We start from the raw sequence: 12,491 nt of genomic DNA, 5'->3' as shown, positions 1-12,491 counted from the left end.
AAAGAGCTGGAGGGAAATTGAAGTGTGTGCTGCTGGTTGAGCAGAATGTTAGGGGTGGGGGAGGGGAAGTCCACTTGGTTTACGACTGGCACGAGCATTTTCCTTGAAGCCCGGTTCGTTGAGATATAATTTGCATGTACAGTTAAAGTCACCTTTTTTAGGGGACAGTTCTTCAGGTTTTGACCGATGTATATCATCTTGGATGCCAAACACTCCCTTCACCCCAAAAGGTTCCCCAGGGGCCCTCAAAAGTCAACCCCAGCCCAGCCCCTGGGACCCACGAATCTGTTCTCTGTCTCTACAGATTTGCCTCTTCCAGAATGTCGTAGAAATGGAACCATATAGTGTGTCACCTTTTGAGTCTGGCTTTCACTTAGCAAACGCGCTCGAGGCTCTGATGCACGTTGTCGCAAGAGTCCGTGACTGCCTCGCCTTCATGGCTGACCCGCACTGCGCAGTGTAGCTGTGCTGCAGTTTATCCATTCCTCCAGCTGAAAGGACAATGTTTGGGTGGTTTCCAGTTGGGGGGGCTTACAAATAAAAGCTGTAAACCCTTGCATACAGGCCTTTGTGTGGCCATATGCTTTCATTTCTCTTGGGTAAATACCCAGGAGGAGGACTGTGTGTGCTCATGTATGTTTCACTCTATAAAAAACTGGCAAACGGTCTTGCAAACCCTGTACCATTTTGCCCTCCTGCCACGTCTAGTCGTTCTCACTCCTTGCGAAAAATTTAAAGACGATAGCGAAAGGGGTGCTTCCGGGGTTGTTTTGTTCTAGCCGCCCCCATACCCTGCGATATTATATCCACTCCAGGGCTCCTTTCCCAGTTTAATCTTCATTGAAGGGCTGTTCGGGCTCTCGTCGGGGTTACTTGCCGGGCCTCCTGTCACGGCTTCCTGGGGTGGATGGGTTTACACTTTGGGCATGGAGCCCCAGCCAGGCCTCACACGAGGTCAGTGATGCCAGGTAAATAAATGACCCTGGGCAGTTTCCTGCACCTGCTGCCTGTGCATGCCATCTCTCCATACAGCTGCCCCCCGGGCTGTCCCGGGGGCCATTCTGGCTGGATGAGGGATGGGGAGACAGGCATTGAGGGGTGGTAACCTCCCTCACCTGGTGATGGGAAGCCTGGAAGCCCAGCCCCAGGGCTGTCTAGACATGGAGCCCAGCATGCCTGCCAGGTACCAAGAGCACGCATCAGGCTGAAACCAGCAGGGACGGAATACAGACAGACGGAGTGATCACTGGACCCTTGGCCTTGGGAAACTGATGGTGGCATTTGCAGGGAAAGATGAGCAACTTAGACCCCAGGCTAAGCAGTATTATCAAAGGTGACTTGTGGTCGTTAAGGATCAGTGCCCCAAAGTGGCACAGATGGGCACACACCTCTCTTGTACAAGGAAGAAAAGCACCCTCAAGGCTGGGCTGTTACTCAGGTGATGTGAATTCGGTCTTTTTTTTTTTTTTTTTTTGGCCTCACCAACAGCATGTGGAAGTCCCTGGGCCAGGGGTTGAATCCATGCCACAGTTGGGGCAACACCAAATCCTTAACCCCCCTGAATTAGTCTTTTTTTTTTTTCTTCTTTTAATGATGAAACAACTTTTTTGTTTCGTCATATTTCTTTTTTAATTTTTCATTATAGTTGATTTACAGTCTTCTGTCAATTTCTGCTGTACAACAAAGTGAACCAGTTACGCATATATATACCTTCTTTGTCTCACATTGTCTTCCAGCATATTCCATCACAAGTGATTAGGCAAAGTTCCCTGTGCTATACAGCAGGCCCTCATTGCTTAGCCACTCCAAATTGCAGTAGTTTGCATCTACAAACCCCAAACTCCCAGCCACTCTGCCTTGGCACCTACAAATCTGTTCTCCATGTCCATGAGTTTGTTTGTTTTTTCTGTAGGTAGGAGCATTTGAGCCATATATTAGATTCCAGGTATGTGATACCATGTTATTTGTTTTTCTCTTTCTGACTTACTTCACTTAGTAAGAGAGTCTCTAGTTCCATCCATGTTGCTACACATGGCATTATTTTGTTCTTTTTATGGCTGAGTAATATTCCATTGTATATATGTACCACATTTTAATCCAGTCATCTTTCACTGGACATTCAAGTTGTTTCCATGTCTTGGCTATTGTGAATAGTGCTGCAGTGAACATAAGCGTGCATATATCTTTTTCAAGTTTTGTTCAGATATATGCCCAGGAGTGGGATGGCTGGATCATGTGGTAGTTCTATATTTAGTTTTCTGAGGCACCTCTACACTGTTTTTTGTTTGTTTGTTTCGTCTTTTGTCTTTTTTAGGGCCGCACCCGCAGCATATGGAAGTTCCCAGGCTAGGGGTCTAATCGGAGCTGCAGATGCTGGGCTATGCCAGAGCCACAACTACGCCAGATCCGAATTGTGTCTGCAACCTACACCACAGCTCACAGCAACACCGGATCCTTAACCCACTGAGAAAGGCCAGGGATCGAACCCACAACCTCACAGTTCCTGGTCACATTCATTAACCGCTGAGCCACGACAGGAACTCCTATGGTATTGTGTTTTATGTTCAAGTCTTTAAGCCATTTTGAGTTTATTTTTGTGTGTAGTGTAAGGGTGCGTTCTAGTTTTGTCGACTGACTTAGAGCTGTCCAGTTTTCCCAGCACCACTTGCTGAAGAGACTCTCTTTTTCCCATTTTATATTCTTGCCTCCTTTGTCAAAGATTAATTGACTGTAGATTTCTGGGTTCTCTATTCTGTTCCATCGGTCTATATGTGTGTTTTTGTACCAGTACCACACTGTCTTGATTTCTGTAGCTTTGTAGTATTGTCTGAAGTCTGAGAGAGTTACGCCTCCTGCTTGGTTTTCGTTCCTAGGGGTTGCTTTGGCAATTCTGAGTCTTTTATGGTTCCATATAAATTTTTGGATTGTTCTAGTTCTGTGAAAAATGTCATGGTTAATTTGATAGGTATTACATTGAATCTGTAGATTGTTTTGCATAGTATGGCCATTTTAATGATATTAATTGTTTTAATCCAGGAGCATGGAGTATCTTTCCATTTCTTTGAGTCCTCTCTAATAATTTCCTTGATTGATGTTTTGTAGTTCTCGGCATATAAATTTTTCACCTCGTTGGTCAAGTTTATTCCTAGGTATTTAATTTAGGGGGTGCAATTTTAAAAGGTATTTATTTTTAATATTCCTTTTCTAATATTTCATTGTTGGTATACAGAAATGCAACTGATTTCTGACTGTCAATCTTGTATCCTGCTGCTTTGCTGAATTCGTTGATCAGTTCAGTTAGCTTTTGTGTGGAGTCCTTAGGTTTTCTCTGTGTAGTATCATGTCATCTGCATAGAGTGACAGTTTTACCTCTTCTCTTCCAATTTGGATGCCTTTTATTTCTTTTATTTGTCTGATGGCTGCGGCTAGGACTTTCAATACCATGTTGAATAAAGTGGTGAGAGTGAGCACCCCTGACTTGTTCCAGATTTTAGCGGGAAGGCTTTCAGCTTTTCTCCATTGAGTGTTATATTGGCTGTGGGTTTGTCATAAATGGTTTTTATTATGTCAAGGTATGTTCCCTGTATACCCATAAGAGTTTTTATCGTGAATGGATGGTGGACTTTGTCACATGCTTTTTCTGCATCTGTTGAGATAACTTTTCTTTTGTTAATGTGGTGTATGACGTTGATTGATTTGCATGTGTTGAACCATCCTCGTGAACTTGGGATGAATCCCATTTGGTGGTCATGTGTGATCTTTTTTGTATGTTGTTGGATTCAGTTGGCTAAAATTTTGTTGAGGATCTTTGTGTATATACTCATCAGACATTGGCCTATAGAGTTCCCTTTGTGGCTCAGCGGAAATGAATCTGACTAGTATCCATGGGGATGCAGGTTTGATCTCTGGCCTCGCTCAGTGGGCTAAAGATCTGGTGTTGCTGTGACCTGTGGTGTAGGTCACAGATGCAGCTCGGATCTGCTGTTGCTATGGCTGTGGTGTAGGCCAGCAGCTAAGCTCTGATTCGATCCCGAGCCTGGGAACTTCCATGTGCCACTGGCTATGACTCTAAAAAGACCAAAAAATAAAATAAAAAGATAATGGCCTATAGTTTTCTTTTCTGGTAGTATCTTTGTCTGGTTTGGGGGTTAACAGTGATGGTGGCTTCATAGAATGTCTTTGGGATTATTCCTTCTTCTTCAACCTTTTGGAAAAGTCGAAGGAGGATGGGTATAAGTTCTTTGTATTTTTGGTAGAATTAACCTGTGAAGCCAGCTGGTCCTGGACTTCTGTTTGTAGGGAGTGTTTTTATTACATATTCCGTTTCATTTCTAGTGATCGGTTTGTTCAGTTGATCTCATTCTTCTCGATTCAGTTTTGGCAGGCTCTGTGTCTCTAGAAAGTTGCCCATTTATTCTGCATTGTCCAGTTTGTTGGCATGTGATTGTTCATAGGATTTTCTTATGTGTTTATTTATTTGTATTTCTGAAGTATCCATTGAGATTTCTCCTTTTTCACTTCCTATTTTGTTTACTTGCGTTCTTTCTCTCCCCTTCGTGGTAAGTCTGGCCAGAAGTTTGTCAATTTTGTTTAACCTTTCAAAGAACCAGCTCTTGGTTTTATTGATTTTTTTTTTCCTATAATTTTTTTGAATCTATTTTATTGATTTTCTCTGTGATCTTTATGATTTCTTTCCTTCTCCTGACTTTAGATTTTGTTTGTTCTTCTTTTTCTAATTCTTCTGGGTGGCAGGTTAAGTTGACGATTTGAGGTTTTTCTTCTTTTTTGAGGAAGGCCTGTATCGCTATGAACTTCCTTCTAAGAACTGCTTTTGCCAAGCCCATAGATTTCGAATGGTTGTGTTTTCATTATCATTTGTCTCAAGGTATTTTATTTTAATTTCCCTTTTGATTTCCCATTAACCCATTGTTTTTTGAGTAGCATGTTGTAGTCTCCATGTAGTCAGTTTTTTCTCATTTCTTTTCCTGTGATTGATTTCTAGTTTCATGCCATTGTGATCAGAGAAGATACTTGAAATATCTTCCATACGCTTAAATTTGTTGAGGTTAGTTTTGTGCCCCAGTATGTGGTCAGTCCTTGAGAATGTTCCATGAGCACTTGAAAAGAATGTATATCATGATTTTTTAAAGATGTAATGTCCTGAAAATATCAATTAAATCTAACTTTTCTATTGTGTCATTTAGGATCTCTGTTGCCTTATTGATTTTCTGTCTGTAGGATCTGTCCATTGATGTGAGTGGGGTGTTAAAGTCTCCTACTATGATTGTATTCCCATCAATTTCTCCTTTTATGTCTGTTAGTATTTGTTGTACTATTTGCGTGCTTCTATATTAGGGGCATATATATTGACAAGTGTAATATCTTCTTCCTGAATTGATCCTTTATTAATCCATTAAGTAGTGTCCTTAGTCATTCTTTATGGCCTTCATTTTAAAGTCTATTTTGTCTGATAAGAATATTGCAACTGTCTTTTCCATTCACATGAAATACCTTTTTCCATCTCCTCACTTTCAATTTATGTGTCCTTTGCCCTAAGGTGAGTCTCTTGTAGGCAGCATATTGTATGTAGCATGTTGTAGTTCTTATTTTTTTTTATCCAATCTGCCACTCTTTTGTCTTTTGATGGCACATTCAGTCCATTGACATTTAAGGTAATTAACTCTTTGTTTTTTCTCTTGCTGCCTTTAGAATCCTCTCCTTATCTTTTAATTTTTGCTATGTATATTATAATGTGTCTTGGTGGGGGCCTATGGATTCAACTTGTTTGGGGTCCTCTGTGCTTCCTGTATCTTGATATCTGCTTGCTTTAGATTTGGGAAGTTTTCAGACATAATTTCTTTTTTTTTTTTTTTTTGTCTTTTCGCCATTTCTTGGGCCGCTCCCTCGGCATATGGAGGTTCCCAGGCTAGGGGTTGAGTCAGAGCTGTAGCCACTGGCCTCCACCAGAGCCACAGCAACATGGGATCCAAGCCACGTCTGCACTCTACACCACAGCTCACGGCAACGCCAGATCCTCAACCCACTGAGCAAGGCCAGGGATCGAACCTGCCACCTCATGGTTCCTAGTCAGATTCATTAACCACTGAGCCATGTCGGGAACTCCCAGACATAATTTCTTCAAATATATCTTCAATCCCCTTTTTCTTCTCCTTCTGGAATTCCTATTGTGTGTAGCTTGGCCTGCTTTACGTTATCCCATAGATCTCTTCTGTTGCTTTCGTGTTTGCTCATTTGGTTTTCTGTCTGCTGATTGGGTGATTTCCATTACTCCATCTTCCAAGTCACTGATTCGTTCCTCTGCATCATTCATTCTGCTCTTTAGTGCCTTTAGCTCAGTTCGTGCCTCTGCCAAGGAATTTTCCAATTTTTCTTGTCTCTTCCTTGTGTTTTCTACTTCCTTTCGGAAGTAATTGGCATGACTGTTCATATCTGCTCTTAATTCCTTCACATTCACTTTTAATTCCTTCCGTATTTTCACCATCTCCTTCTTGAACTCCATGTCTGTTAGACTGCAGAGGTCTGCTTCATTGTTGGCGCCTTCAAGTGAATTTTCTTGTTCTTTGAACTGGGAATGGTTCTTCTCATTTTGCTTATCTTTTTCTCATGCTGTGAGTTTAGGTACAACAACTACCGCAGTCTTGGAGGGCTATCTATATGCACAAGTGCCCCTGGGTATTTTGTGAGGGCTTAGTTACTTTTTTTTGACATTTGGGCTGCTTTTTTGGATGTTTGCTCTCTCTTTCCTCAGTGTGTGCAGGCTGTTATCCCCTCGATACAGTGCCGTGTGTGCTTCTGTGCTTCTAGGAAGATGGAGGCAGTGGGCAGGGCTAGTAGCCAGTTAGTAGCCAGTGCCTGGTTGCTGGGCCCTTGACAGTGGGAATGTGGCACAGGCTGCTCCTGGTTGCAGGGCTCTGGGCAGTTGCAGTGACCCTCAGGCAGGTGTAGGTGGCACCTGGAGCATTCGACAGCGGCAGCAGCAGGGTGTGTGTGTGTGTGTTCCCAGGGGAGTGAGAGCAACAACGGGTAGTGCTTGGTTGCAGTGCCCTCCTCTGTGCTGACCTCTGAGGTGCCTGGGGCACAGATCCCTAGTGGTGGCAGGCTATGCCCACCTCTGGAGCCTGAGTCTCAGCACCCAGACCCTGCCCAAGCATCTCAGGCTGTGGTGTCCGGGGCAGGGGAGGGAGGTGGTCTGTGTGGCTCTCACTCTGCTTTGCCCCCCTCAGTCTAGCTGCGGTGCTTTTCTCTGAGGCGTTGAGGTCCCTCTGTCTTGGCTGATCTCCTGGTCAGTTAGGTGGCTTTGCAGGGTGTGGGTTTCTTTCCTCTTTGACAGCTCCCTCTCAGGAGTGCTGGTCCTATCCCAATTCTTCTTCTTTTTTTTTTTTTCCCAGTCCTTTTTTGGGGCCTCACTTGGGGCATATGAAGTTCCCAGGCTAGGGGTTGAATCGGAGCTGTTGCTGCCGCCTACCCCAGAGCCACAGCAATGCTGGATCCGAGCCACGTCTGCAACCTGCACCACAGCTCAGGGCAATGCCGAGTCCTTAACCCACAGAGCGAGGCCAGGGATCGAACCCGTAACCTCATGGTTCCTAGTCGGATTCGTTTCTGCTGCGCCATGAAGGGAACTCCCCGATTCCTTTTTATCTGTCTTTTTTTCTCCTTTTGTTCTAGCCAGTTATGTGGAGGGTTTCTTGCCCTTTTTGGAGGTTTAAGGTCTACCCGTGTTCAGTAGATGTTCTGTGTCAGTTGTTCAACATGTAGACAGGTTTTTTGGATGTGTTTGTGAGAGAACATGACTGCCACATCTTACTCCTCTGGCATCTTGATCTCGCCTCTGAATTAGGCTCTTTAAGTGACAGCTCGTGGGGAGGGGGAACCAAGACACAGATGGGCAAGGACACAACAACAGAGACCCAGAGGCCAGAACTGAGGGCGCGGGGCACAGAAAAGGCAGTTCCTCTTGCGGATCCCTTTCCAGAGCTGCCTGGAACCTGGCCGGCTCAGGGGTCCCCAAAGATTGGGGGGTGCAGAAGGGACACACTCAGCGTCTCTGGGCCTCTCTGAGGCCTCCTGAGTCAGAGCTGGGCAAGTGGAAGGGGAGATGAACAGCCCCCGAGCAGCCTGGGGCCAAGCTCTGGGTAAACCCAGGCATCTCCCCTGGGTCACAGGCGGGTGGCTGCTGCGTCCACTGGACTTACAATGTCCTGTGTCTGTCTGTCTGTCCGCCAGGTGCAAGTTCTTCAGTCTGACCGAGACCCCGGAGGATTACACCATCATTGTCGATGAGGAGGGCTTCTTGGGTAAGTGCTTCTCCCGTGAGGGGTTTGGCTGGACGCTGGCCTGCAGCCCCCTTATTTCTCTTCCCCCCTGCTGGCAGGTTCGAAAGTCAGCAGAGCTTCCTGCTCTCCCCGTGTCCTGACCCATCCCCTCCCTTTCTGCTCCGGAGACTTTTCCCCCAGGAGAGACCCCAGAGCTGAAAGGGGGCCATGCTCACCGCACTGGGAGCCGGGACGGCAGGGGCCTGTTCTCTGAAGCACCTGCTGGGAGGGAGGCCCCGCAAAACCCCCTCAGGCCTTGTTCATGGGAGCAGGCCCCGAACCGCCATCCTTTTATGCTTTTCCTTTTCTTGCTTCAGTTTTTAGCTAGAGATGTAGTTCCCGTCCCGTAGAATTCATCGTTTTTAAATGTACCGCAGTTCAGAGGCCTTTGATGTTCACAGGGTTGGGTGGCCGTCACCATTACCTATTTCCCACACGTTTCCAGCACCCCGGAAAAGACACCCCCCTCCCTGCCCCTCCCCAACATCCTTTTAGCTTTATTCTTCGTTAAAGTTCATTGTCCTGTTTGTCCTGCTCGAAAGTAACAGTGAACGTCCCTGGGTGCCGAGTGCTGGACAATCCGTGTTACCTGATGCGGAAGGGCCGTGGTTGGTTCTGTGATTATCAAAGAGAAGCTGCAAGGGGGGGGGGGGGAGCCTCATGTGTCCAGATTCACCAGCAAGGGAGCTGGACCCCCTGCCCAGAGCTGGTGGTCATGCGGGACCGCTAAGCCACAGCCTGCCAAACCTGCGGAGGATGCAAAAATCTGACATTGTTTAAAACCCTCGTCCCACCCCCAGGACAACCTCTAGTCGCTTTTTCATGATTTTCCTTCTAACTTTTCTCAGGTGGTCTCTTTACAGAAATATTTTCACTCAACAACTTAGAATTTCCTGTATCCCAAGCCTTGCAGCAGCATCCTGCTTCCTTGCCATGTCCCCCATAGTTGGCATTGAAGTTGTTTTAATTGTCCTCCAGTGAGAAATTTATAAAGTCTGTAAACATTTATCCTTATACAGGTGGGTTTCCAAAACGGGGTCTGAGATAGGGCATTGTGGGGTCAGGAGTTGACTGTTTTATGGTTCTTAACTCAGGCTGCTGCTGCAACAGCCATCTGTTGAAAGCGTCTTTACTGGGGAGAAGGTGAATCCCCAGAAAGCAGCTCCCACAGCTCTGGGCCGTCATCCTTACACGCACATGGTCCAGGGCACCAAGCTTGTATGGGGGGGCCGGGCCCAGCCCCCCCCACATCCCAAGGGGCACTGTGTCCCTCCCTGCCTCCAAGGAGCAAGCTCTGTGGCCAGAGCAGGGACCGAGCAGACCCGACGGGAGGCCCTGCCCCATCATCAAAGGCGCCCATGGAGTCACTCACTCACTCATTCATCAGACTTTTCTGCGCACAGAAGCCACAGGTGGGAATTTTGCTTTAAGTACAAAGCACAGTCCCATGAGGAGTGTCTGCTCAGGCAGCCCAAGCACGTGTGTTTCCTTATGGGCACTCAGGCCTTTACGTAGAACGACTGGGAATCAAGGCCTCTGGGATGTAGAAGGAACACCACAGGGAGTTCCCTGGTGGCCTAGTGGTTAAGGACCCAGCATTATCACCGTGGTGGCGCAGGGTCAGTCCTTTGTCTGGGGGACTTGTCCATACCATGGGCCTGGCAGACAAAAAAGAACACCGCCGATTATCTGTTCTCTGGGAATAGATACTCTCTAACCTGCCTCCCCAGAGGAGACTAATTCTCTTTCTCTACCTCTTGAGGCAGCAAATGAGAAAACACCTTGGGAGGGAGAGAGGGAAGCTGCAGGACCTGGCCTGCTGGTTTTGCAGGCCTTGGAGGCTGTGTTTGGGCCTTGGGCTGCCTAGCAGCTGATTATTCTGAGGCGGGGGTGGAGGGGGTGGCGGGCAGTGTTTCCTGAGCCCCTGCTCTGTGTGGGCATCTTGCTGGGCCCTGGAGATGGGGCTGGAATGAGCGAGACCACCTCTAACTCCGTGAGCCTCAGGGCCTGTCCGCTCAGTTTACCATTAACTGTCGGGCTGTCACTGCGGTCGGGGCGTGCAGGGAGGGTTGGATGCTATAGAGCGAGTCACAGAGGACACTCTGCCGTGGAGGAGACCCCACAGGAGAGGCCCTTGAAGGCAAGACCAGAGAGCCAAGACTTGACCCTGCGTCAACGGAGATTAACGTTTCACCAGCCCTGATGGTGCTTCGGTCTGCAGACGCTGTGCATAGTGCTGGGAACGACTCTTATTTAGATGCAGAAACGGAAGCATAGGCGTGTGATGCAGCCTGCCCGGGGCCTCACCGCCGGGGTCACGTATGGGTCCTGGGCAGGGTAAGGCAGGGCAGACCAGGAGGTATAGGGACCCAGCCTCAGACCCTGCGGTGCCTGGCACCATTAAAAATGACCTCGGAGCTTCTGTTTCTCCCTGAGCCTTTCCGCTGGGGAGGAACAGAGCCGATGACTAACTCTTTGATCCAGGGCAGGTGGTACATGGGAAGGAGGTTTAAATTATTAGCCCAGGCGCGGCCCAACCACTGGCTGTCATTAATGCTGTGACTTCTGAGTCAGGGTCTCCCTCCCTTCCGGGCAGTGATTCCTGGTCAGCACCCCAGGCTGCTGGGATGTTCCCTATTACCCGAGAAACGACCAAGTATGTTTGTTGAAATAGTAAATCTCGGGAGTTCCTGTCATGGCCTAGCAGGTTAGGAACCCGACCTAGTGTCTGTGAGGGTGCAGGTTCGATCCCTGGCCTTGCTCAGTGGGTTAAGGATCCAGCGTTTCCGTGAGCTGTGGTGTAGGTCGCAGACGCAGCTCGGATCTGGCGTGGCGGAGGCTCTGGTGTAGGCCGGTGGCTGCAGTTCCAATGCGACCCAAACCTGGCATCTCTCTCCTAGCTTCCATATTCCAGGGGTACGGCCATTAAAAAAAAAAATTAAAAATTAAGTAGTAAGTCTCTCTGATTCACCCTATAGAGCTACAGGGGGCAGAAAATAAGACTCTCATTCACCTGCTGCTCTCATTGTTAACTGGAGCTCGGCAGAGATGCATCATCTCTGGGGGTCCTTCCCGTGGCCTGAAGGGGGCCAGGCCCAGGGCAGTCTGCTCTCAGACGGCAGGATTTGGGGTGATGTGGGGGCGCAGTGAGAAGCAGCGATGGTGAGTACCACTGTCCTGCCTCAGCTCCGGGGAGGGGGATTCTCTCAGGAGCCTCCTGGTCAGAAAGGGAGGCTGGTCGTGTGGCTGCCCCAGGGGTGCCCGGGAGGGATGCTGGCCGTGCTGGTCTCTATGAAGGATGGTGCCCCGTGTGCCAGCTTTGCCAGTCTTGCTTCTCACCCCAGGGCCTCCCTTGACCGCTGTAACGTCAGCCAGGGTGCCTTGGTTGTTCGCTGGCAGAACCTCCAGCGTGAAGTTTTTGGGGCTGAAACCAGCGGCTGTCTGCAGTTCGCTGTGTCTGTAAGATGCTAGACCCTTCCTGGGAGGGGGGGACGATTGTCAGAGATGTTAACCAGACAGCTCCTTGTTCACTGTGGGATTTTAGAGGTTCCTGTCTCAAACGGATGCTCTGTGTCTGTGTGGCAGACAGAAGGGACGGGCCTGTGCATTTGAGCTTTTATATATTTAATGAGCACTTCCGTTTGCAACGCCAGGTGTTAGGAGGGACCCAAGGTAACAGCAGTAGCCACACCCCGGCTCTGCGTAGGGGGCAGTTAGAAGAATCCACTGCACATCGGGGACCCCACCCCTCACTGTCTCTTTAAGTGTGTCAGTGTGATCTGTAGCACTCTTGAGGCTCAGAGGGCCGTGCTTAGTCAGAAGATGGAAGAAGTAACTCCTCGCTTTACCCAGGGCTTAAGAGGGGGGCACCCAGGTTCAATCCAGCCTCCGATAGCTTCTGGGCAAGTTGCTTAGCAACTGCGGCCTCTGGGACCCCATCCCTGACGTGGGATCGCCTCCCTTCTTCTCAGTTCCGTAAGGCATGCGTGTGGCCATGTGACACCCACCAGGGGATTGCTGCATCCACCAGGGCAACCAGTGCAGTGCCTGTCGGCGCTCCTGGCGCCTCCCTCCTAGCTCTAAGCTCTAATTTCCTGTTTCAGGAAGCCAGGGGGCAGAGTAGGCCCCCAGGTGAGGGTCCTCCAGGTCAGTGAA

General features: G+C 48.3%; 1 protein-coding gene across 2 annotated transcripts in view; it reads left to right on the top strand.

Annotated features, from left to right (window-relative positions):
- The window catches only part of CASTOR2 (cytosolic arginine sensor for mTORC1 subunit 2), an 83,727-nt gene that overhangs the window by 50,941 nt on the left and 20,295 nt on the right, over positions 1 to 12,491 (top strand). For both annotated transcript variants that reach the window (XM_003481005.5, XM_085016950.1), the window contains exon 2: positions 8,248 to 8,318. In XM_003481005.5, the coding sequence (XP_003481053.1) occupies positions 8,248 to 8,318 (71 nt within the window). The remainder of the gene's footprint in view (positions 1 to 8,247; positions 8,319 to 12,491) is intronic.

This window comes from Sus scrofa, chromosome 3 (genome assembly GCF_054392235.1).
Source record: "Sus scrofa isolate SSC_HxYL_T2T_F1_AM1 chromosome 3, Sscrofa_HxYL_maternal_Yorkshire_Landrace_v2.0, whole genome shotgun sequence".
NCBI lineage: Eukaryota > Metazoa > Chordata > Mammalia > Artiodactyla > Suidae > Sus > Sus scrofa.
Note: the sequence above shows the minus strand (reverse complement) of the source record. Positions and strands in the feature narration are given on the sequence as shown.